At 42.5% G+C, this 26,476-nt stretch overlaps 2 protein-coding genes across 10 annotated transcripts in view; both read right to left on the bottom strand.

The window, feature by feature from the left end:
- The window catches only part of LOC129172937 (triple functional domain protein), a 51,839-nt gene extending 40,452 nt beyond the window's left edge, over positions 1-11,387 (bottom strand). For 4 of the 7 annotated variants that reach the window (XM_054763222.1, XM_054763224.1, XM_054763227.1 and 1 more), the window contains exons 1-2: positions 10,904-11,386; positions 1,113-1,163 (exon numbers count right to left, since the gene is read on the bottom strand). In XM_054763222.1, the coding sequence (XP_054619197.1) occupies positions 1,113-1,163; positions 10,904-10,973 (121 nt within the window). In that variant the 5' untranslated portion in view covers positions 10,974-11,386. Of the gene's footprint in view, positions 1-1,112; positions 1,164-10,903 lie in introns of all 7 variants that reach the window. The other 3 variants (XM_054763223.1, XM_054763226.1, XM_054763225.1) reach the window with 2 other exon arrangements.
- A 3,283-nt stretch (positions 11,388-14,670) lies between these two features.
- adcy2b (adenylate cyclase 2b (brain)) overlaps positions 14,671-26,476 on the bottom strand; it is a 40,602-nt gene continuing 28,796 nt past the window's right edge. Inside the window, exons 17-25 of one of the 3 annotated variants that reach the window (XM_054764229.1) lie at positions 25,621-25,767; positions 24,353-24,537; positions 24,097-24,181; positions 21,508-21,666; positions 21,290-21,436; positions 21,099-21,206; positions 19,135-19,249; positions 18,947-19,071; positions 14,671-17,992 (exon numbers count right to left, since the gene is read on the bottom strand). In XM_054764229.1, the coding sequence (XP_054620204.1) occupies positions 17,840-17,992; positions 18,947-19,071; positions 19,135-19,249; positions 21,099-21,206; positions 21,290-21,436; positions 21,508-21,666; positions 24,097-24,181; positions 24,353-24,537; positions 25,621-25,767 (1,224 nt within the window). In that variant the 3' untranslated portion in view covers positions 14,671-17,839. Of the gene's footprint in view, positions 17,993-18,946; positions 19,072-19,134; positions 19,250-21,098; positions 21,207-21,289; positions 21,437-21,507; positions 21,667-24,096; positions 24,182-24,352; positions 24,538-25,620; positions 25,768-26,476 lie in introns of those variants that run through there. The other 2 variants (XR_008567223.1, XM_054764231.1) reach the window with 2 other exon arrangements.

The following is a 26,476-nucleotide window of genomic DNA, read 5'->3' as shown; positions in this document are numbered from 1 at the left end:
CTGAATTTACCCTAATATGATTACAGTCGTCCCTCGCTACATCGCTGTTTGAACATCGCTCCCTCACTCTATTGCGGTTTTTCAAAAAATAATGAAATGATTACTGTTTCATAGTTGAATACGGCCTATTTTTAGTCAAAACGTGCATATGTAAGTAAATTGTACATATTCTTGGCCCTAAGCATTTTCAATCATAAAAATACAAATACATGGTATTTAGAAGATGTTATATGTAGTGTAATTATCTGTGATGTTGCATGCGCTTTTAAGAGGCGGGGCCTGGGAAGTGATGTGTGTGACGTCAGATAGCTACTGTAGAGTTGCTGAGTGTTAGCAGTGTGGAGAGTGCCAGTGACTGGCTTGAGTTCAGGCTGACAGCAGCTCCTGTGAGAATGTTTACTGCGCCATTGCAGTAGTATTCTACTACACTGGCCACTAGGTGTCAGGAATGTTACACTGATGAGACAATAGCCACCAAGTGTCCAATGCTAAGGTGTGAGTATGTAATGTCTTGTTTGTGTCAAAGGCGTTTTATTTTCTATTATTATGTCAACTATATTCGGTAATGCAAGTTTAACAGTGACTATTTCATGTTATTTCATGTCTAGAGGGCTGTAATCGTGCTAAAAAGACATATTTAGAAGGTCTGAAACAGGTTTTCTATGCCCTAACAAGGAAAATATTCAATTTAAGGAATCCTATTTTGTGGAAATTCAACTTATCGCGGTCCGGTTTGGAACCAATTAACCGCAATAAACGAGGGAAGACCTGTACTGCCAAACATATTTAAAGTAACCCTTGTAAGATAACCCTATTGTTTATCCCTAATGGCAAACACACAACAGACAGGAAAACGAGTGAAGGCGACACACATCCATCTCATATCAGCACAGAGAGGCTGTCGTCTCTACGGAGACAGGCGCAGGACAGCCAATCAGTAGAGGAATGTGACAATAAGTGGAGAGAGTGTCAAGGTGAGTGTGATGGTGAGAAATGACTTTGACCTCATCCAGTAGACTAATAAAATACACACTCTTACAGCACACACTGACAAACTGATGGATGGATAGCAGTGGGAACCATCATAAGACTTTTTTTTTTTTTTTTTTTACCTGCAATCTGACTTGATACATCTCCTCTGGGCTCTTTCGGGAGGGCTCCATCTGTAGGAAAGACACACGAAAAGATAAATGAGCAACCGGCAGCTAAAAATACTTGAACACAGACGGCACCAAATCTTGTGTCAAACTCCCTGCAACCCACTTAGGCAGCAAGCTAAACGCCGTGTGCCCTCTGCTGGTTGCTGCCAGGTAGCCAAATCAATTTCCTACCAAGACAAAGCAGCATAACAAGCTAGCCTTGTTGATAAACATTGGATCCATCAAGCTGCACAACTGATTTATTACGCCCATCCCTACTTGTTAGATCCGACAAGTGTCATGTACTTTTTCACATTATAACACGACACACGGCTACAATCAGCCCATTGACGCACTTTATTAAAAGCGGGCTGTTGCTGCTGTGACTGAAGCAAAGACATGCTGAAGATGTCACGCGCTGTCTAAATGTAAACATGGTCAATGGTCACCGGGTCGACTCAGTGGCTCACACACGCGCTCTCCGGCCGAGGTGACTCAGCCTGACTGCTTCCTGTTTGGCTGTGGATAGGATCCGGTTTCTTACAGACGTAAACATCAAGCCAACATGAGAAGTAAAGTATGCAAATCTGAGAGTTTCAGTTCTCATTGGCAAGTTTGACTTTTAGACATGAGATCGTTACAATTGTTTAAGTAACCAATAGGGGTGTCACAAGGTCTCGTGTCACAAGATCTTGCAAGATAAATAAATAAATCATTCTTGTTCAGAAAAAAACTGTCTTGTGGGCAGTAGGCCTGCAATAATACAATAAATGAAAATGAACTCAATAATTTACCAGTGACAATAGGCTTTGCATGTGACAAAAAAAAACACTGAACCCACCGAAAAATGCATTTATTTATTCATCCAAAAGCCTCAACAGAAGAAGCATCTGCCTTTTGAGGTGTATGCAATATAATGATCACTTATGGAATAACGATGCATGACCTCTCATCCCAGTGGCAAGTTTCCAGCCGTTGCCCATTTCAAACAGCATCGTTTATCCATATAACACATGTATATCTGCAGGATTTTCTTCCTGCCTGAGTAATCCGACAAGCAGCTAAGCATTCAGCTCCTGCTGGTTTACCTTAAAGCTGAACAGCACATGGTGTCCGCTGTATGGGAAGCAGTCAAGATGGGCAAAAAGTTCTCAGGTTAACTTGAGAGAATGAATGGGACGGCACGCAGGGGAATAGACCAAACATACTTGAAATATTTGTAATGCCACAGCGTGCAAAACGTAATACAGCTGCCCACATTGTGAGACTGCATAAACAATGACTTGTACTGTAAGCCAGACTAGATAAAACATATAGAGGACGCACACAGACTCAAGTATTGAAGCTTTCCCTGCAGCAGTTAAAGTGGAACTCAACCGCACACACACCCACACACACGTTACATGCATTAACACCGACCCAACTGCTTGGAAAAACTGTAAGAGATCACACACACACACATACACTATAACAACTATTAAGGAAATGACAAGGCAGAAATAAAAATCCAACAAGGCTCGATCCCATAAAGCGCCGGATGTCTCGTCTGTGAAATGTTCTTTATAGATACAGTGAACTCACCTAGACCTCAGCGCCGGAGCCCAAAGTGTGCAAAGACAAAAAAAAACAAAAAACCCCAGCTCCCCCTCTTGTCCCAACACTCACTCGTTTCTGTTTCACGGCCCACGTGAACGCGAGACCACCCTTGCTATGGGGCCCCTTCTCGGCAGACACACTCATCGCTTGACTCACTGGCAGACAAGAACGGCCTCCTTCATTTAAGAATACCTATTGTCTTGGTCACACGGATGCAAATGAGGCAAGTAGAGGCTGCCTTACCAGAGGTGGGTATGACATGGTTATACACTGTATGTCCAAGCTAACACACAGCATACTACTACGTTCATGGAACTGGGATGCACGGGTGTCAAGTGAAACTTTTAAAATGCATAAGGTCAGGGTGTGAAAGTTAATATTAAACTTTGAAAGTCGCCCATTCCTGAGGTATTACGGCACCTAACGTCACTAATAGATAAGACACATTTGGTACAGTTACTCTATTTTCACAGATGAAGGTTTTGTGATGTACAGCTGTACAATCTGCACTGGATGTACCAAGAAAACATTAAAGTGGTCATTTTCTTTCTTTCCCACTTTCTCATGCACTCCAAATCATTATTAAAGTTGAAAAATTGAGTTATCAAATTTCAGAAAGAACACCCTCTCTCCAGTTACCCGTCCACTCCTCTTTGTGGTGCAGGTAAATAAACGCCACGGTTATAATTACAACATTTCCAAACGTCGCTGCCTTCCACATAAATAGGTGAATCATTCCACTACTAGCTATCTAGCAAGCTAGCTAGTCCTTCTTCATTCCAAGCACATTTCCAACATTAAATACATCGCTGTGCGTGTTTACAAGCAAAACTAAATTAGGAGTGCTGAACTTTCATTTGATTGAATCCTAGCTTTCTCCAGTGTCGTACGCAACAGTCAGAATGAGACGTGGCAACAACAATGGATGACAACGGGGGTGTCCTGTATTTACTTTGCAGCACGTGGCTGTTGGAAAAGTAAGAAAATGGAGCGCTGCGGCAAAGAAGAGACTATGGAGTATAACACTGTAGCATTCAGAGCTAAGGCTTAGCAACACAGTGAGCTAATCTTCCCATTTATTTATTGTTATCTTTTGATGTTGTGGTTCACGTCGCCCATATGGTATCACCTGCCTAGGTACTAGAAATAGCACCTTGTTTCCTTTCCATTGTATTGCTGCAGTGCTGATTACGCCACCCTTTAGGTGCACTGCCACTGCAGCCAGTACCCAAATGGAGGGGTGCCAAAAAGTGCTACGAACTAGATCATTTAGCTCGGTATCCTTTGGTACCAAAATTGCTATTTGAGGACACACTTTCTACTTCCAGCCCATAGCTGAAGATAAATCATGGGTAGAGGTAGTCGGTGCGAGAGATAAAAAGAGAAAGTGAGAGAAAAAAAAGGAAGGGTAAAAGTGAGATAGCAGTTTTGAATGCTCTGGAGAGCACAAGAAAAAGGAGTACAACGGTCTTTCAGGACCTGTCCTAGTTTGGTTAACTCCCTCACCGTCTTTTTCTACCCTGGAAACCGGAACAAAGACGCGTCCAGTTAAATCCAAGGAAAATTAAAACACATAAGACTGGCACTTTCTACTTGCACTGAGCAGCCTTCTAGTTCCTCACAGTTCACTGACAAATGATGATCTCCAGTCGCCTTCACCCGACCACCGGCCACCGTCTCCCACAACCTACCTCCTGGCCTCTCCATCCCTGTCTCGTGTCCATTTTGCTCTTTAGCCCACTGACTCCATTCCCCCTCTCATTCCGAGAAGGCAGCAGCTTTTGGCAGCAATTTATTTTTCCCTGAGATTGCTACCAATTAGCTATCTCGCCGGAGACATTACTGAACAAGAGCGTGGCAATATGAGAAGAAGGGGGGGGAAAGAAAAAGTGGGACAAGCTCCTAATAACCCCACACAGAGACAAGAGGTTTGTACATGAGTGGAGGGATATTTAGTTTGTTGTGTATGAGAGTTCAACAAGACAAAAAGTTATTAGCTGACAGACATCTCAACACTCTTTACCTACGAGACTCCTTTAAAGCAAGGATCACAACTATTTTCAGCATATGCAGAATTTAATTTATACATAAATAAGCCCACTTTTTTGTTTTGTTCTACATGTTTGGACCGATTCCGAAGCCCTCTGGCACAAAATGAGACAAGCACTGTTGCTAAACATCCTTATCAGCTGACCTTTAGACTTATCTCGTCCGCGCCTAACCTCTGATGTGTTCCGGAGTGCACAGACTTTTACTGACCTGGTTCGTACTATTGACTAGTTAGTATATTTTTAAAAAGTCAGGTGTGGATTGTTAGCATGCTGGTAATGACATGATGCATTCTTTGCATGGTATAGGTCGAGGTTGTGGACTTCAGGGTAGTCACATTTTTAAATGCCGGCACCAAAAAGCCAAAATAAGCCTTTTTAGTCTCTTAAATGCACACATAATTGTACTAAGAGGAAGCTACTGTTTCTTGTGGTCTGATAATCTGAAACCAGGACTACAAAGGGCACACCCGACCCCTGAAATCTGATTTGTTTAAGTATGAGGGCTTAAATCACGACTCAAGCGCAGTACACTTCAATGGACCCGCATGCTGGGGAAAGGTGTGCCTGGGCCCAGCACGATTGCTCATGCATGAGTATACGCATGAGCGCCCAACGTGGACATGTCCTATTATCAATGTGGGTAATGCTAAGCCCATCTATGCCAGCGTGTGTGATCGCTCACGTTTCAATCACATTCCACTTTCTGGCATTTTTGTTTACACGCCTGGCTGGCGGCATCTGGCTAACTCATGGCTATCACGCTCATGGGATACATCAATCATCGATTATCATCACAACTTACTTTATTAAAGTGTCACTTAATCTTGCTCTCCTCTTATCATTTTAATACTTGGGGCTTGTTTTGTCTTCAAAACACTAGTTGTGTGTCAAAACTGTGCAACTGAAACTCGTGTGTGTGCGGCTTTAGACAGTGACGCTATGACAGTGTTGAGTAGTTCACCAAATAATATTTGCTTCATCCCTTAGTAGTTTTATAAGTGTTCTAATCAGACATGATGCCGGTATTTGATGACAAATGAGCACACTCAGTGGAAATGTGCTTTGTAAATAAGTGCACTTTAAATGTTGGCAGTGCTCTCAGCAACTCATTAAATTAACAGTTGTGCAAAGTTCTCTGTTCATGTTCTGCTAGTTGTTGAAAAAAGTTAAATAAGTTAATAAATAAGTCAGTTTCAATTGCTATTTGTCTTTTTTTTTTTTTTTTTTAATTGCAGACGCAGCAATGGCACAACACAGCGGCGGCAGCCCGCCCTCCCATGCAGGCCGTGAAGGTGTGTGCGTGCGAAGGCGGGCTGGTGCTGCAAAGTGGGACAGTTTCTGCCAAATATTTTGCGATCCTTTCAAATGGAAACACAATAAAATGCGTAGGGTACAGCTGGTCGGAAACAAGGCTTTACGTGTTCATTACAGTTGCAGTGAAATACTTGTGGCAACACAGCACATATTCCCAAATATGGACGTTTTAATTGAGAAACACATCCGAAGGGGTAGTCACTGATTTCATTGTATCAATTTCCACAAAGCTACTGCAAACCTTGCACCTTTTCTTCCTTCAAGCCACACAACAACACAAGCGAAGCACAGCGCAAACAGTCTGGATTGGGTTTGCGTGTAATCCAATGAGCTCTCACCTTAGCAGGCCTGCTGCTCCACCACTGTGCTGATCACACATCTTTCAACAGCGATGTAGAACACGTCCAACAAAGACCAAATTGTTAGCAAGCATGTGAATGTGGAGAACGTGAATCCGTTGTTCTACTTTCGGAATGCACTGTTGTAGTGTGGCTACAGAATCACGCTGCCGTCATGCCGACGACTGTAACTCCACTGTACGGTCGTCTCCGCTCGTTGTGTTCTCATTGAATAATTACAGTGTTCAGCGCTGCCAAGCATGTGGGACAAGATTTTCCAACTGATTTTTTTTTTTTTTTTCAGTGGAACCCAATCTGTGAGGTCCCAACATATTTCCCCTATTTGCTTGCCGGTTACCACGGGAGTAAGTCTTTGCATCGCCATCGTACATGCGTATACAGGGACCATGTGACCAGTTACAGACCGGAATAATTCAACAGCGCTTATCAACCTAATACAATTTCCTGCCAGATTGGCTCCAACCACTAAAATGTTGAGTGCTTCACACAGGAAACTCTTACTGGGCTGCTGCACAGATTAGAAAGGCATCTCTTGGTCTACCTTATGACGTACACTCTATGGACAGAAGCTTTTGGACGTCTGACAGTTAACTCTGCAGGAACGGGAACAAGAAGAGGAAATGTTCCTTTGTAACCCAAACCAAAAGGCATGTCCTAAGACTATCATGTCCAGATAAATCCACTAGAACATTAAACCTCACAGAATACTCCCAGAGTTGCGCAAACAAATACAGACACTGAAATACGTCACCGCAAAGTACACTTGACCCCCTGGTGACCAGCCGTTGTGTCATATCAGCCTTAGCACAGATATTTTTTAACCAGAATTTGCACAAGGAAACTTATGGTAACTAATTGCGTAATCCCATGTCTGTTTTTTTCTGACTAGGTTGAGCCTGAAGGGAAACCTCAATCAGTCTCCATCTTCGGGATCAATATCCATTAGCGTTGCCAGTGCAGGCGTGCGTGCATGAGTGTGTGTTTGCGCGTCTGGCTGAGCAAACCTCTTCCTGGGTGAGTCGGCCTGAGTCATAAATGTAAGCTCAAGATCAAATTACCACCTCTTACAGGCACACACATACACAGCCATGCCCATTCAAACATACGAGCTAGAAAATGCTCATTCACAAAGCCCGACCTTCAACCGTAAATGCAAAAGCGACGTGTAATATGTGCTTGGAATCAATGCACAGTCGACGAAGAGAGACGTTTGTGGTGTGGAATGAGTTGGTGATTGACAACATGCCACAACAAACCTCCTCGTCTCTGTGCTGCAAAGCCAAGGTATTAATTCCAGTCTGGAAGACAGAGGAAGTGGGGGGGCGGGGAGACGAGGGACGAGGCGAGAAGGCAGGGTTTTTTTTGTTGTTTTTTTAATTGTCACTGTGCACCAGCATGGAATGGCCATAACACGATACAACAAGAACAAGAGAGGAGAGGTAGAAAACACATGAAAAGTTGCACTGACAAACGAATACTGAGGATGAAGATGGAGATGTGGAGGAGGTCGGGGGGTGTAGCCTGTGGCGAGACACTCAAAACTGTGCAGGTCCAAACACGATTCCCAGTATGGAGGAAGAAGTTGCAAAAGGAGAGCTTGTACGTGATATTCTATGTGCTAAATGGACAGAGCCACAGGTGTCCACATTAGCAGCTCAAGCAACCACGCATTTTAAGCCAAAACACAACCTGCTAATCATACATGCATGCCTGGTGTGTGCTTTATTATTAGTTTATATATTTTTCACGAGATCTTTCAAGATTATTATGTGGGGATATTTCTAGTTTAGAGAAATGCTCTCTCGCAAGAAGAGGGCATCCCCACTATGGATTATAAACACATGGAATATGGAAGTGGCAGTGCGCAAGGCAGAATTGGAAGTGCACATTCAGTAACTCTGATCAAAAGTAGAATTACTGCAGCTTCTGCTTGGATGTTAACAGAGCAGCAACTGTTGAACGCCGACCAAAAAAAACCCAAAAAAACAATCACACGTCGCGAGCGAGCGATGCAAGGAACACCGAGTGCAGGCAGGATTGCAAGGTTTATAGTGCGCATAAAGCACTACGGACATAAATAAGACTTGTGCTTGTGTGTGTTGCTATAAATGTGTTCCGGTGCTGGGAGAGCAAACTCCACACAGAGATGCCCGCTGGAGATTCCAACCCAGGTCTTCCCGATCTCCTGACTATGTGGCCGACATGCTAACCACTCGGCCACCGTGCAGCCCAGGCCTTATATTTGTATTTTAGTTCATTTAGCCATTTGTAAGCTTGAAAACGCTTAATTTAGGCAAAAAAAAATATGGGAAATTGGCTTCAATATGTATTTTTGAAAACTAATAATAGGAAAGTATTCAACCATGAAACAGCATGATTCATTAACATATTTTTGAAAAACTGGTAAGTGAAGTCGTGAATTTCAAAGCTCAGAGTGGCGAGGAATCACTGTACTGTATTATCGTAATACATGATGTGTTTACATATTTATATCGCCAAGAAACAATCAAGCCACACATCCATAAAATGACTGGGTGTTGCTAATCTGATGACATAAATTGAGTCTTATCTGATATACAGTAAAATTTGAACAATACTTAATGTGGTTGGTCAAGGATGAAATTATTCGGACAATGATGACGCTACTCCCGCAATCATTGGGAATTTGTTTTTGTATTGCACAAGTGTTTTACGTGTTTGGGACGGTTGAGTATGCTTGACTCTGATGCTGATTATTCCTGTTTCCATTAATTCCTATAGTAAAAATCTAAAGGGTTTTACTGTATTTTTGCTGATGTGTCTTTAAGTCCGCCCTTTGTGATGGCTCTGCTACTAAACAAAAGGTTTATTTAACTCGTGAGCTAAAACAGACGCAGGTGGATGAGTGCTACCCACAAAACGTAGCCAGCCACACGTGACAATGTGTAATTATAAGACAAATTAGCAAGGGCTCTGTTTGACAAGGCACGTAGAATGGCAGCAGCTGTGCAGCATCAATCCAATGTGTGGTTTGCTGCGACTTTCAGGATGTGAGCTCTCTTTAAGAGGAAGTCATCAGATAATAGGGACGCTGCTGTAGTTTCTAATCACACGAGAGACATCAAACTACAGGAAGCTGCTTTTAAGGTCCGCTTTCTGGTGCTTGTTAGTGCCAAGACAGTGATTTTACTATTGCTTTAAAGATGATGACACAAGCGGACATGACATCAGGTGCAACTGGATGCCTGCAGAGTGCACAGATCCAGAGGGTGACTTGGCATATACTGTACTGTATATGTGCAAGAGGAGCCCACAGACACACATTCACCATAACATCCTATAATGTGTAGGGAGGAGAGGTGGGGCAGGGAAAAACCTTGCTACCAAAAAATGCATGTGTAAAATAACAAGACCTCCTGGAATTGGTAGTTTATGACCCTTTGTTGTCGTCTTTTCTATCACTGCAGGCCTCACACTTCTTGGAGTTGTTCCAGTTGCTCATTAATGCATCCAGTGAATACAACAATAAAAACTATGACACCACTAAGACCCGGCCCTGGATATTTACGTAGCACACTTAGCTTAGCTTAAAACCGTGCACACCCAGGCTGGCTAGATATGCCACGCCATGTATTGTTTACATATTTCGCACGATCACACAAAAAAACACCACACACTGCATTTAGTTCGGGTCATGTTGAATTGACCCAATTAACATTTTAGCAATGTTTGTCCTCTGTGATCTTTTTGAGATACACACACACACACACACACACACACATTCACACACGCACAGGCTTTGTCAACTCAGTGGCGATGCTAGCACTGCTACATTAGCATTTGTTAGCAAGCAAGGAAGCTTATTACAGGAAGCTAATGTTGCAGGCTCAGTGTATTATGGCTGTCTGGTCGCTGCTTACAGAGTTGACGGGGTTTACGCTCAAAATATGTCAAACTAAACCTCATATTAAGGGCAGATGCTCCATTTCCTTTCAACTGTGGTGTTGGAAGGTGTCTACACGCGGTTAGTGTATGCCTTCCAACTTTAGCTGGGGTTAAAACTTATATTGCATAACATAAAATTTACATTTGCAAACGGTGTAAATGTGGTTAGAGGTAAGGCAAACGTGTTAACGAATTTATTATGAGGTATATTTCATGATAAATGGTGCCACATCTTGGAAAAGACTGGAAACATTAGCATTGAAGCTAACGTCGCCTAGCTACACAGTTCGCCAACATACTGGTGTACATTATCTACTGAAACCAATGGTTTATAATGTAAGCAATTTAAATAAAGTGTCAATTAGCTGAAGTCGCAATGAATAACAACGGTGGTAAATTTGGTTAAGCAGCCTCTATGCCCCAGTCGTTCGCAGCCCACCACCCCCCAAAAGCAACAACACGGTGGTGTAAAAGTAACCATCATGATTTAGCCGAGCATCTCTGTCATTGTTGGGCTTACCTGTCTTAAAAAATGCTGCTATGTCGCCGCCGTCCTTCGTCGTCTCCTCCGCTCCTTCCCCGGAGCTCATGGCTGCACACTACCCCTACAACTCCCAATGATTAGATCCCCTCAAAATCGGCAAAAAGATGTCACAAAATCCCCCCTGCTGCCAACCAAGGCGTCATCAAAGACACGCGGAAGGTATAGTTGTATTTTAAACGCTAATCTTGCCATCTGAGAGCCTCCATTTTAGCATAGAACCATACATGAACCGGTACGGGTCGCACCGGGTTCCTCCTGCGGAGTGAAGACTGGAGAGTCGCTACACCGCGGAGGGAAAGAGGGAGCGGGAGGGGCCGGTGGTGGTGGCTCATCTAGGATCGACGGTTGCAGTGACATTCAAATGTCAACTGGACAATAAATGAGATACTAAGTGGTCATATTGGGAGTAAAATGAAACGTCATTTATGGGAAAGTATTTTGTTAGTAAAAACACAATGAGGAAGGATAAAGGTCAACTGTTTTGACTCACGTTTGTCTAAACTGGTATGCTTTCTTGTGACGTTTTTCTTGTGCTGTGAGCTCCTGCTGACACCTGCTGGTTGTAGGTGGAACTACTGACGTTACAAGTCTCAATGGATTGTGACGTGTGTTCGAACAACAAATGTACTGGGACACACTTCCACTTAGTAACGACAAAAAAATATTTTAAAGTCATATTAGTAATTTGGAAATTTGTTGTATCACGCAGAGTATGTTCCGCATTTGCCTCGTTTACAAATATTTTGTTGTACTTCACCAACTTGCCACTAGAGGGAAGCCTGGCATTAGTGATTTTTTTATCACCACAGCGATCTCGTTTTGTAATTAAAATGTTGTGTTTTTTTCTGTAAAGAGGAGGATGGACTCAAATCAATATCACATCAGTATGTGTGAAATCATATAATGCATGTCATGGCATCAAACAAGTCCATTTTGCATCATATTTGTATTAGATGTTTGAAAGATGTATTTTCAGCATCATAATCATAAGAATTGTCATACTCTTGAATTACAAGTACAGTCATGTAATGCTTATTTTGAACAATATATTCTCAAATATTGAGAGGAGCATTGAGAGGCGCCAGATGAGATGGCTTGGGCATCTGGTCAGGATGCCTCCCGGACGCCTCCCTGGGGAGGTGTTCAGGGTACGTCCGACCGGTAGGAGGCCTCAAGGAAGACACAGGACACGTTGGAGAGACCGTGTCTCTCAACTGGCCTCGGAACGCTCCGGGATCCCCTGGGAGGAACTGGACGAAGTAGCCAGGAAGAGCGAAGTCTGGGCTTCCCTGCATAGGCTGCTGTCCCCGCGACCCGACCTCGGATAAGCGGAAGAAGATGGATGGATGGATGGATGAATCAATCAAATATAAATATCTAATAATTATTTTTCATAAATTATTCCTTTCTAAAATAAAAAATCAGATGCGTAGCAAATATATGTATAAGTAAAGACCAATGTGTAAATACAGAGTTAATGTAAAAGACTATATAAAATCAGTCAAATCAAATAAAATTATTTTTAGTAACTCATTCCTTCCTAAAATAGAAAAACAGATGTTTTGTAGCATGAAAGTCCCTATTGTAAACTGAGCTCTATCTGTTATTTGAAATGTCCTATTCTTCTGGGCTGTTTGTCCCCCCCATTGGACTCAATTTGCCGAGACCCAGGTGCACCGTTTTTAGCCACTGACGAACTGGGAGGTTATTTATATCCCGAGCCGAGGCAATTTGGACTTTCTTGTCGCCCATTACTGAAGCACATATTCCTCACAGCGCTGCGGGCAGGCACACTCTGTCTAGTGTTCTAAATTGATTCCGCTGTCAGTGTTGCACGACAAGATAGCGTGAGAGATCAGGCAGGAAAGGCCGCAATGGGATAAAGTGTTTCACATGACAGGAAAGACACTTTCAATATCCGCTATTTTGCTATCTCAGCAAGGCCTTCAAGGATGTATTTTTACTTCATGCCGGCTCATTTAGATATTTTAGCTAAAAAAAAATAAAGAGGTTTGCTTCTATTTGCACCATGTGAAGAAAAGTATTTAGGGCACCTGTCCATTACACCCACCGGAAGCAAAAAAGGAAGAGAAAAGCCTCTTCTGGGAAGACTTTCGACAAGATTTTGATATTTTTTGGCCATTTTTTAAGGTCAGAGATCGCTGACATGGGACCTGAGAGAGGGCTTGAGGGTAGGGTTGTCATGTTTTACCACACCAAACTCACCCGAGCATGGTTTTATGTGCCTGGAATTATCCAAAATGTTTTGTTAACATCAATTTAATAAGATTCAGAGGGAACTAATGTGTATATCCCAACTCTAAGGCCTCAGAATAGCATTCAGACACAATTCCAGGCAATAAAGTTGCTTGTGAAGCGTATCACAATGGACTATTAAAATATATCCTCCATCTGGACATTTGTGACAATACTGCATATGAATTTGACTTGCTTCTAAGCCAGCGTAAATGCACATTTGATTGTTGGAATTGCTTCAACACGAGTCACAATGGTGAGAAATTAAGCCGTTTTACTTTAATAAGTCTATTTTTCTGTGAGCTTGTTTGTACCTCCTTCTGAAGGCAAGTAGTCCCCTTGGGGTAATTATTCACGTCAAGAAAAGTAGCTCACGCTGACTTTCTGGGTCGCACACACACACAGAGGGAATTAATCAAATTAGCATGTTTCTTTCTCCCCACTTTTTAACCAGGAATTTGATTTTTTTTTTTTTTGGTTGCATAAAGTGTACCCATGCAGGATGACAGCAACAATGTGTTATTTTTGTCCCTGGAAAATAGCCATGGTAAATAAACCCACCTGTGAATGTGTCACTGCGAGGAACGGGCACAGTCTGTTCTACAGAAGCACAATGCTGCTGCCCGTGGCTTTAACAAACATACAACAACATATTCTGCCTATTGTCCCAATGCTGCTTTTGAACGCAACAGCTGCAAGCGCACACACACACAACCTTTCAAAGTGAAGACAGTAAATGAGAGTTGAGGTGAACAGCAGCAGGGGAATGTGTTGTTTACTTACCTTGACTGGGATGGAAATCATTTTTGACATGCTTACCTGTGAGGTAAAAAGGAAATAGTGATCACTACTAAAGTGTTACGCAGTGGCGGAACCAGGAATTTTTCATTGGGGTGGCCAAGGTGAGACCATTACTCACATAGGGTTGACAATAAGTAGATGGCCAGTGGGGTGGCCATGGCCACCACTGGCCACCCCGTCCCTCCACCACTGCTTTTGGACCGTCTATTACAGCAATTAATAGCTGAGCAGTGTGCCGAGGACATGCTTTCAATGCATGGTTTCTGGATTCTGTTGAATCACGCTTCAGAATTGAAGTCAAAGTCAACCTAGTGAGGAAACTTGACCAGAACCGACCAAAGTAACCATTGAAAACTTACCTAGCGATTGCAGTTCATGCAAGACGCGGTTTTATTGACAGCTCTTCCGCACGGAAATTTGTGGTCTGCAGTGAAATGCATCCAAGAGGAAACGGCGGTTAGGCTGAACTAATGTTCTGCACCAGAGAGACGCTTTTGTAAAAATTGTCCCCCAGCCGTGAAGGTGGCCACTGGGGTGGCCGGAGAGTGACCAAGGGTGGTCACAGCCACCGCTGGCCACCCTGTGGCTCCGCCACTGGTGTTATACATCATATGGAAAAAACGAACTGGAACACTTGGAAATTGCTGCAATTATTATGAATGATTATATATTTAGATAGATACTGTAAATTCTGTCATTATAGCTGAAGGTGTTTATTTAGGTGTTTCTCAACCATATTTATTGGAAGCAGGTGTGAATTTCACACATTTGAAAACTGAAGTCAATTTTTACACTTTAATAATAATTTGGAGTGCATGAGAAAGTGTGAAGTAGCTCTCTTTGACCACATGTTCATTTCTGAACAATTATATATATTTCACAACAGACGCCACTCCAGCACGTCTGCCCCGCAGCGGCCGAACAGAGCCCAACATGTGCTAACAAAGTAGCCAGGAGTAGGACTGGAGGAGTGATGTGATATTTAAGACTGAGTGCAAAACATGTCATGCACAAGTTTCTCGAGGTGGCACAGAACCGGGGAAGATTGACACCACCAACCTCATCCCGAATTTGAACCAGCATCAGAAAAAACAGCATGAGACCACGAGACAAGACAAAGAAGTTCCCTCAAACAACCAACCCCGTCCAAAACATTTGCAAAGCATGAGAAACTCACACAAAAAAAAATTGACAGACAAGTTATATGTAGTATTCTGGCCACTAGGTGTCAGTAATGTTACATTGATGAGACATTACCTTACATGATATTACCTTAACATTGCATTGAGTCAGCCATGGCACGTCCGAGTTCTCCTAGCATTCCGTGTGGAAGTGGTGAGTTTTTGGCTTCGTACTTTGTCTTTCTTCCCCACTCCGTTTGAAACACTTTCTTAAGTTTATGATAAACCAATTGGAAGCTAACTAGTTAGCTTGGTAGCTTGGTAGCTTGCCATGCTTGAAGCAGTGGCCGTCTCTCATGTCCCTGCAGTGATCCCGTAGCCTGCGCATTACAGTTGAGCAATGTGGTGTAAACAAAGAATAATAGGAATGTAAAGGTGACTATAGGGGTGTTACTTCTCTAATGATGGTAAAAAATGTAATTAGAAAGTCATAAACAGGTTTTCTATGCTTTAACTATGAAAATAACCCATTTGTTAGTATTGAATCCTACTTTGTTAAAATTCACTTATCGTGGACAGGTCTGGAACCAATTAACGGTGACAAACGAGGGATGCCTGTATTTTGACACAATGTGACACACTAACCTGTCGACTACAGGTGCTGTTAATTGGAGCATTTACGCATTTATTTGTTTTTATTATAGTCGAACCTGCCATAAGGAATGCTTGTCTGACTTTCCCAGACTTCAGCTTCTAAAATAGGCCACCATGCTATCATAAATAGCACATTGCTGATCAAATTAGAACACACGCACACACACACACAACCACCCCGCATGTCAAGTTATATACGAATGTTTAATGAATAGCAAAACGGGTGGTAGCAAGGGGCACATTTAAACACACTGCAGTTGGCTGGTTTCCAGGTAGATTTTTTTTTTTTTAAAGCAATCATCTACTTGATCCATCTGCTCTTCAGTGGAATGCTGCTCTAAAAGCTTCTATTAATACAACTCACATTCAAAACTACCAATCAAGCTGGGTAGTTGGCACTGACTGTCCTTATTGACGCTTATTTCAGCATCCGCTCGAAATAAACAGCAGTGGCTCACAGCGCTGACTAGGCAAATGTATACACAGGACATAGACAAAAGTATTAGGGGGAAACAGGATGTGAAGAAACGGTTGGTTCTCACCTATTTTTGCAGCTACAGTGAAACCTCCGATGTCAAACACGCCAAAAGCAGCACAATTTGGATTTTGGCCAGCATTTCAGCACAGAACTTGATTAGCCTGTCAGGACCGCCCATGATCAAAAAGAGGAAAAGTGTAATGATAAACATAGAACCAGAAAATGAAGTTATTGCGACACAAAAGTGTCCAGCAGCTCAGTAGAAGTAACACAATTCAGTAAATAATAAATTACATACAGAACTTAATTATATCAGGCTGAAATTAGGTAAATTGTACATACCAATGATGCCACAAAGCTGGTGTTGTAATTAATTTCAGCAATACCTATAAAACACCACTAGGTGGAAGTATTAGTGTGTCTCTGTTACCTTCAAAGGATGAGTAGTGTTACTGTAAACTGTAGTCGATTTCCACTACACATGATTTCCTATGGGTCAAACTGTTTTTGGAGGTTCCACTGGCCAGCTGTAAAGATTTTTCTGTCGGAATTTCCATCTCGTGATATCCAGAAGCCTGTCAATATTTGCATTTGAAAATAAGAGAAAAATAATGGAAATATTCCAGGGGTGGGGTGAGATCTGACAGTCCAGCCCTTGCAAACTGCTGTCGCTCAAGCATGGATACCGTCACTGTTGTCACCTGCGGTACTGGAGAGGACGTTTGGATGAAAGTTAAAATACGGGACATGCGCAGTATACGCAAACTACTTAAATGGAAAAGAAGAGCAAAATACGGGGGTTTCCCGAGTTGACGGATATACCAGAAGAGCAATTGTGAGGTCAAAGGTAACTGATGCTGGACTCACAATGTCAGCTCTTCCACGGCAAACTCACCCAACTGTGTCTTCATAGTCTAAAACGTCTCGGTAAGATGAATAATTACCAGTAAGAGAACTTAGACTGGAGATTTGGGTGTGAATCTCTGTTGGAACATCTCTATGAAGAGTTTGCGTGTTCTTTCTGGCTTTCTCCCATGCATGTTTGGCTAAAGCAGAGACTCCAAATTGCACATAGGTTTGTCTACTTGTGCCCTGTAACTGACTGGGGACTAGTCCAGGGTGTACCCTGCCTCCAACACAAGTCAGCTGGGATAGGCTCCAGCTCACCCTAATGACACCAAGCCACAGAGGAAATGGATTAAGAAGTGCTTCCCCTTACTTTTGTCCAAATAGTGTTTATCTACAGTCTGCTCTGAAGCACTGCAAGACTGACTCGGCTAATTAGCTGCACACTTCTGTACAAACGCTTGACTGCGCTCCTTGAGAGCTGCAGCCATTTAGCAAACAACTCTCTGGTCAGGCACTCGACACTCCTCAGAGAGCAGGTCTTTTATATTTGAAAGGTGGAAAAAAAACACCCACAGAGCGGGGTCCAGTGACAAATATGGCAGTGTGTGTCCGCCTGGCTGTGGTTTACTGTGTGTCTTCACAGTCCAATGTGGCCTCTGCTAATGACTTGAACATACAGAGCATGACCAATCAGTGCTAATGCCACTTTTGTGTGTGCACTCTTGAGTCTGTTTTTTTTCCAAGTGAGCGCTCTCAAGGCATGACGGTCCCTTGTGACAGCGATCGGGTCATCTCCGTGTGAACAAAGTAGGTCTTCAGCTCCCCTTTGCCCTTCACGTTGATGATGCCTCGACACGAGCACATGTAGCCCAGCGTGGATAAGATCTCACTGGTCTCCTCTGTCACCTGGATGGACCACAAAGCACATATGGAACAAGAATAGCACTTTTATGATGCCCAGAGCAAGCTGATTTATTTGTTTCTTAGATAACAGCCTTCACAACACATGGATGCCATTATTTAAAAAAACAAAAATACGCACAATTACATGTGCCAAAATGTATTTCAGAGCACAAAAAAATTAATAATTAATTGTATGTTCCAAGAAAGAAGATATCCAAGACAAAATATTTGTATTTCAAAATGAATAAATAGACTTTCAATTAGAGATATCTACAGCAGTACAATAGCTTTTTTTCAAACCAATACCAATAACTTTCTGAGACTGATATGGGACCAGTAACTTTTTCATCTACTTTTTTATTTAGATTTATCTATAGTTTGTGCACACCTGGAGGTAAGAAGGACTCAAACAAATTAGGATTTGCCCAACTGTACCTGTTGGTTCGTCCTAATCAAATATCATGACATTACTACGACCACGTCACTTTTCAAACATCGTGGCACTGGCGTTTCAAGTGAATGATAAGGTTTTTTGTGTGCTCGATGTTTGTTTGTTTTTTTCCCCACCTCATCGCAGAGCATTTGGTACAACAATCACGTGAAATGTCTTCCCCAGAAAGTGAATGTTTGTTGACAAGTGAGATCAGAGGAAGTTACAACAGGCCGTTACCATCACAGGCAGGAGAAGAAAGGAGCGCTTGATTTGCTCGCCTCACTGCAGTGTTTTTTAAAATTAGCAGTTATCGGAGCTATTTTTAATGTTATTGTATTTATCTGTATGACGTCATAATTCCCTCATATCGGCCCAAAATTATTGTGCAGCCCTACTTTCAACTATTCAATTCAATTCAATATTTTAATAGAATTTTTTGACTTGTGGTCTGTGACCCAGTTTTGGGCCCTGACCCACCAGTTGAGAAACACCGCTTTAGAGGACACCCACTTATATTTTCTAACCTGGATTTTCCCCAGAACGCCTGTCGTCTCCATCCTGCTGGCCACGTTCACGCTGTTCCCCCAGATGTCATACTGAGGTTTCTGGGCCCCAATGACCCCCGCAATGACTGGCCCGTGATTTATCCCTAAACAAAAACACACAAGTCAGATTTTGGGAAATGGAAAATGCACGGGCAAGGTGTCCTCACCGATTCTCAGTCGGAAGTCATTGAAGGAATGTTTGTTGATGACATCTAACTTGCCAACTAGTGCAAAGGCAAACTCCACCATGGTGCCGATGTGCATGTACTGTCTGTCATGTTCCTATGGGAGGATGATAACATACAAAATACAGTAAATACATTAAAAGGACATTTCAGAGTCAGAAGTACAACACCGACCAAAAATAAGACAGTATTTATTCCCTGTAGACGGGTCCTCTCACTAGTATATACGCAGTTTGCAGTTTGTATACACACAAACCAACAGGCTGCACCAAAAGACTCTCCCCAAGGGACATTGAAGAGATGTGCTTTTCTTCCTGTCACTCACACACACACACACACACACACACACTAGTGCCCTGGAGAAATGCAGCCGGGAGCAACGACACAGAGACGTGATCAGAAAAAAAGAGTCTGAAAGGTCGGGCAAGGTAGCAAACAGCAGAGGAGGAGTTATGAGTTAAGAAAATGGTGATCCATGCAGCAGAGATATACAATATGATGAATGAAAACATCATTTTAAAATGTATTATTCTTCTTTTTTTCTCTGGAAAAAGGCGTCATCTTATATTCAAGGTCATCTTATGTTCAGGTCAATACGCTACTATTCAAAACATTTGGTTGCATTTGTATTAACTATTAAAAAGGGGCTATTTTCAAAGAAAAAAATATATTTTTGACCAAAAATTTGCAGGGCTGCGAAAGCTGAATTGGAAATGTGTGAAAATCCACTGTATAAAATCATTTTCTATTATTTAAGTAAATTACATGAAATGAATGCCTTGCATGGACTGTTGGCCAGTCCAGGGAGTACCCCAGGATAAGCAGTAGAAAATGTATTAAGTAATTTAGTTATTAATTCATGGAATCACTTAATTTAATTTGATGTCATTTAATGACAGAAATAAAACGCATTTAAGCAATCAGTTCAGTCAAAAAAGTAAAAAAATAAATACAATGTTCCCTCGTTTATCGCGGGGGAATGGTTCCCAAAATAGCCTGCAATAAGTGAAATTCGTGAAGTAGCCAACTTCATTTTTTTACAATGATGATAGATGCTTTACGGCTGTAAAACCCTTCACCGTACACTTTATTACACTTTTTTCTCGAAAAGGTTCAAACCTTCATTTGAATTTTAATGATCAACCTTAAAGATCAACACAAAAAAATATGAAGTCACTCACGCATATTTCACTGCTGTGACCGTGCCGTTTCGTCCTGGCGCCGTTCTGCTGTAACATAGCGTTTTTGTCTTCTTGTTAAAGCATATTGCTGCAGACGAACCGAAGATTCATTTACAAGCTAGCAAGCAAGCAAGCTAGCGATGACACAGGACACATGGCAGGACGGCACGAAGGAGATTGATTGACAATGGTTCACAGCCAATCAGGATGCAGAAAACAATGGGCGGTGCAGACAGATGAGCGAGGGAAGAGATAGACACTCAACTTCCCACAAAGCAATTCTTCTTAAAGGGCCAGGCTCGGCCTGTATCACCGTTAAAAAAAAGAAGCACTAAAAAAAACCCAGCGAAACCGTGAAAGGTTCACTGTGATAGAGCGAGGGAACACTGTCTATATTGTTCAGATCTGCCTGTCTTATACCAATTTTATTTATTTATATATTTTATAGTTTCACTTAATTCAATAATTAACAATTAACATAACATGAATGTTTTTGGAATGTGGGAGGAAACCGGAGTACCCGGAGAAAACCCACACACGCACAGTGCAAAAATGCATTGAACCCAGATCTTCCCGATCTCCTGATTGTGTGGCCAACATGCTTGTTGGTCTGCGTGTCTTATGTTCATTTTCTTTCTTTACATAGTTTGTAGTTGAATTGAATTGAATCTTATTTTCTTTGATTCACAGGAGAAAACTCATTTTAGCGATACATTCAAGCGTGAAGCTATATTTTTCCATGTGCATGAGTGTAAAAAAAAACACCTGTGTGCACTCTGGTCCTGGCGTCACGTTGAGTCCGGTGGCTGCCATGTAGGTGCTCCCGATGGTCTTAATCTTCTCCACTCCACTGAACTTTGGCTTGGACAGCAACTGGCAAGGATACACGGCGGGGGGAGCAAAGCGTGTTACATGACATGAACAGAAACAGGAAGTCACACCAGTTGCCAGGTTACTTCGTCAAAATCCGCTATGATCTCATTGAGAAGACGGAGGCATTCCAGTCCCTCCTTGTTGACGTCCGATTCGGTGTAGAACTCCTTGAAGTCCGGAATGGAGGCGAACATCACGCACACAGAGTCGTACGACTGGTGGTAAAGATCCTGATGACAAGCAAAGCAGAAGATAAGACACGGATGCTTTCAATCTACAAAAAGACCTCAGAGAAAAAGACCTCATTCTTCCAGTTGCGTCCCAGGAAGTGTTCGGCCACGTGGGCGGGCAGGACGTTCTCCAGCAGGACCCTGTTGAGGTTCTCCATGGTTTCGATCTCCTCGCACTCCCGCTTGAACTTGTCCCTCCACAGGAAGTCCAACCTACAGTAATATTCATTCTGTTACAGGAGGACACAGAGTAAAGAGACACCTGCGTCATTCTCAAACAGCTACACACCAGGATAGAAATAAATATTCATTATTAAAACTAATGCCCCAATGAGGAAGGACACAGAGGCTCCGCTTTCATTGCTCAAGGAAACGGCAAGCTCAACTATTTTGCATAAAAGATAGTGAAGATATCTTGCTCTCCTTCATGCTTGAGGGAGTTTTGAACACATTTCTATGTGTCAGCAAGCGTCGCCTATCCGGGTCGAATCCTCTCTGGAGTGTTTGTGCTGGGTCCCTCAACCCCCACCATCATTTTCCTCACATCTCTGAGAGCTCCAGGCTACCTGTGGGCAGGTTTCCGCAGTGTAAGTGTGTGTGCGTGTTGTTAAAGGCCAACATGATATACAGTATGTGAGCAGAGCGTATTTTCCCCTTGTGATTTGCGAATGGCGCCAGTATCTAGTAGCTATACATGCAGTCACGTAAAAAAATTATGACACCCCATGAAGTCACTACTGCCCCTGAACCGCTGCACGCAAATTTGTCAAAACATGCACCCCGACAGTGTTGCCTGTGCTATCATTTTTCTGAAAAATACACCACACGGTGACCACACAGCTCAATGTGCTCGACAAGATCCAATGTAACTTAAGGGTGTTTCCTCGAATGACCACCAAATTTGGTTCATAACTTTAGGGGACTGACAAGCACGTGTGTAAAATATGAGCAAGACTGATTGAAAGGCATCAAGCAAAATATCTTTGCTGAAGCACAGGTGGGACTTAGCAACTAACTGTCCGTAAGGCATTGACCATTTGTCTACACGGGGCAGACTGGCCATCGGGAGTAGCAGAAGTTTTCCTGGTGGGACGAGCAATAATCGGCCGATTGACAGCCTTTATTTATTTCTTGCTGTGCCTTGCCTTTGTAACTACTGTAATTAATTCGCTACACACAGAACACATGCTCTGCGTAGGGTCCCACAATCCATGTTGGGGTCTATTTTGCACAAGGGGGCGCATTCTCGGCAAATGCGCACATGGAGCATCAAGCATTACCAGGCGCTGTCATCAATTAAGAGAATAAAATCGCAGGATTCACCCGTTCTCCTGTCAGGATTTTGTGCAACCGGAGTTGCTTAACCAAATTATTTAGCAAGGGAGATTTAGGATGAAGAGGGCAAGAATTTGGACTAGGGCAGTTCATGAGGAACTTGCTGTGACGTCTGTTCTGAGGAGCGTGTGGGTGGATGTCGGAGCCAAGCGTGCTGGGACATAGACGTGAGCCCTGTCAATGACAGATTTTTCGGATGACGAAAAGAACTGTTGTCTACACCTTCCCCCAAGTCTCAGCAAAGCATGCCTTTCCATGATGTATACATGATGGATACATATGGCATTTACAGTATATCTACATACGAACAAGGTATGGGGCGTATTTTGAAAAGTTGGAATTGTACTGTTCACACTGACATGGAAAAATAAGCTACAGGTTCACAGTGTGAACGTAGCCTATGGTACAAAGCGTTAGCTTGGCTAATTAGCTCCAAGCCAAGCCCCTCTGTTCAGGCTGATGATATTGCAGTATGTACCATACTTGGTTCGGACTCAGCACACCCTCCCCCGGCTTGACCCATCGCTCGGTGGAGGGGATGTCGTTCGCCGATTCCGCATGAAGGAAGCATATCCACTTTTTTTTCTCACTGGCAATCCTGCGTCTCTTTGGTTCCACCATTTTTGGGTAATTTATGCTGTGATCGCTTTCCTTGTGGAGACTCTGCCTTGTTCAAGACAGGAGCTCCACCTAGTGGTTAAACCAACAAGTACAAAACAGTTCAGCACATGTCGCGCGTAGTTTTGACATCCCTGTGCTCAGCTAACAAAAAGCGATCCTTGACGACATGGCATGGATGTTTTTCACCTCAAATCCAGGTAGGACAAACAAAAAGTTGTCCGCTGCAAACTTTTGTCTCCAAAACAAAACCTTCCCCCTCCCATCTGTTCATAGTGACCTAAAATGAGGACATGCAAATCTGTTTGGACCAACTGCGGCTTTCTGAAGCGAGCGTACATTTCTAGTTACGGATCCTCTGGAGGGACTCCTGCCCATCTGTAACATCTGCTCTGTGGTCTGAGCTGATGGATAGTATGCCCAAAATAAAAGATAAATAAAACATGCGCATGTAAATCTGTGTCAGATGAGCGTCTTTCCCTCGCCAAACATGGAGGCACGTCACACTGGCACTTATAATAGTAAGATCATGCCGGTCAAGCAATACACAATATACGGTACTGTATGAACAACAGTCTTTTTCAGCTCATTAATCAACCTTTCATCACCCGATGAAAGGTTGGGTTGGGTGAAATAAACGTGGAAGAGTCCTCAGCCCCTCTAGATACCTTTAAGATGATGTCAAAGGACTACAAAGAACTGCTGACCTGTCTGGCTAACACCAGAAGTGTGATGAAGAAGATGAAGAGAGACACGGAGCCCATGGTCTTCAGGTCCTTCAGGACTCCTGGTCTAGTCAGGCAGCCAGAGAAAAGCATCGTTGGTCTTAAATCATACAAGTGCACATTGAGCAGACTTACTTATATGTGGGAGTCAATTCGATGCAAAAGTGATGTCATTATTGAGTACTGACCTCTAAAAACTGTGTTGTGATTGTGTGCACGCAGGTTGGTTGCATGTTACCTATCCAGTGTTTCCGTGGGGTACAGAGCTTTGCTAAAGCCGTCCAGCAGGGAGGCATGCGTCTGGAGGATGATGATGTTGTAGATCACCACGGCAACCAGCATCACCACCATCTTGAGCTCGTAGTTGATCCTCAGGAACACCGAGCACGACACCAGGCCCAGGATACAGCAGTAGATAAAGTACTGCAAAGCACACAAACACGGTATGCCGACGTGCATTGACATTTTGACAACAAATAAGACAAAATTTTAAAAAAAGAAAAAAACATACAGTATGTCATGTCTTAGCTGCTCAATACTTGTCTGGTGACTCTGCTTCGATGACCACTATTAGCTTGAAATTAGCATCGTAACTCCTTCCTCGTCTGTTGGTCATTGATGTATACGTGAGTGACAAGAAGAAAAGCTCTGACAAATTGCACAAACATTCTGACGAAGCGTGCCATTTTCAGACCAAAAGTTGAAATAATTTAACTGTACACGGCTAGAAGAGATTGTGCTAAAATATAAACTGCTGAAGAAAGTTTTAAATTGATTTGCACTTTACTTCAAATGTATTGACACATTTGATTTATTTAAGAAAGACATTCATGAATTTGAGTGTTTTATATATGTTGTAATGTATTCATTTTATCACCCCTCAACGGTCTTCATTATGTGTTTTTCATCAGTTTTTTTTTTTTTTTTTTTTTTAGACCTCTCCCTTTTTGTTACGGTATTTTTATTAAATGTTTGTGTTCAGCCTGACTTGAGCCTTTTTCTTTTAGAAGCTCGATCAGTTCCATGAATTGACGGCCTGTTCGGCATGTTGTTGTACGTACTGCATGTGCTGCTTTATCTTCCAGGGATAAACAAGGCTTTGCGTCATTTTGATTAGACTTGTTTAAACCGTAAGTAGGTCAGGCGTTGTTCTTTAAGACAATTCAAATCAAGAGTAAGTTTACTAACTCTGTGGTAATATTTGATAGGGCCTCGGGCCCCGTGCTGAAAAAGCTCCTGCTCTAGACCCAAGAACCAGTTTTCCACTGACTTTTTTCAGTGGAAAGAATACCATCCTAGAAGGCCTCTTGTGTGTACATTTTGAATTAATCAGCCACTGAATCGAAAGCTTTGAACTCTAAGAATTCCCCCTGCATGTGAGACACATGCTGCCAGTGTACTATACATAGAAGTTTGTGTCCTTACGGTAAAAGCACATTGTTAATGTCCGTGTGGGAAGGACATCAGCTTTATGCTATTGATTTATGGAATCTATGCTGAACTCACTGGGAGATAAAACCTGCTTTCTCCTGCGGGTTCAACCTGGAAGTCCAGCATGGTGTCATTGGTCATATTCACAGGTGGAACAGTAAGTCCAGGTGAGGCCGACGCCAAGACTTCCTGCTTGGATCTCCCAGGCTCCTCCACAAAGAACTAGAAGCAATTCAAAAACAAAAAGGAGAGGTCCTGATGTATACCAAATATATGTCTGACACTGTATGACAAAGTGGAAAGAAGAATGAATAATGTCATGCTTTACAGAAAAGGTATGCTTTGAAACTGTAAATATTAGTAAATATGCAGTATGGTCATTTATTGTACTTCATTGCAGCAAGCAGCATATCATGCACTTTTGTGACTATTCCTCCCTAATACTTGCACACAGTCTTTCATCTTCTAAAGCCTTTCTCGCATTTTTTGACCCATTTTGGCTCAAAATCAATCCGGAGTTGTCTAATTCCCAGCAACAAGCATACCATGCACTTCCAGTGTAATACAGTTATCCCTCGCCACATCGTGGTTCAAATTTGTGGTTAAATACGGCCTATTATTCATAAAAAATATGCATATTTAAGCAAAAATTGCACATTTTTTGCCTAAATGAAGCATTCTCAAGCATAAAAAAGCTAAATTAACTAAAATACAAATACAAGGCATTCAGAAGACGCATTCACATTGCGATGATATGAAGTATTCTACACTGGTCAGTAGGTGTCCATCATGTTGCTGTAATGTTCGGTGAGGCACACAAAAGTCAGACTTGAAAATTGGACCAACTGGCTTTCATTGCAAGGTTGAATTATCTCACAACAGGCACAATAAAAATAACATAATAATCATAATAAAAACAGGGGCTATTGTT

This window comes from Dunckerocampus dactyliophorus, chromosome 20 (genome assembly GCF_027744805.1).
Source record: "Dunckerocampus dactyliophorus isolate RoL2022-P2 chromosome 20, RoL_Ddac_1.1, whole genome shotgun sequence".
Lineage (NCBI taxonomy): Eukaryota > Metazoa > Chordata > Actinopteri > Syngnathiformes > Syngnathidae > Dunckerocampus > Dunckerocampus dactyliophorus.
The sequence above is the reverse complement of the archived record's forward strand: the minus strand, read 5'-3'. Positions and strand labels throughout refer to the sequence as shown.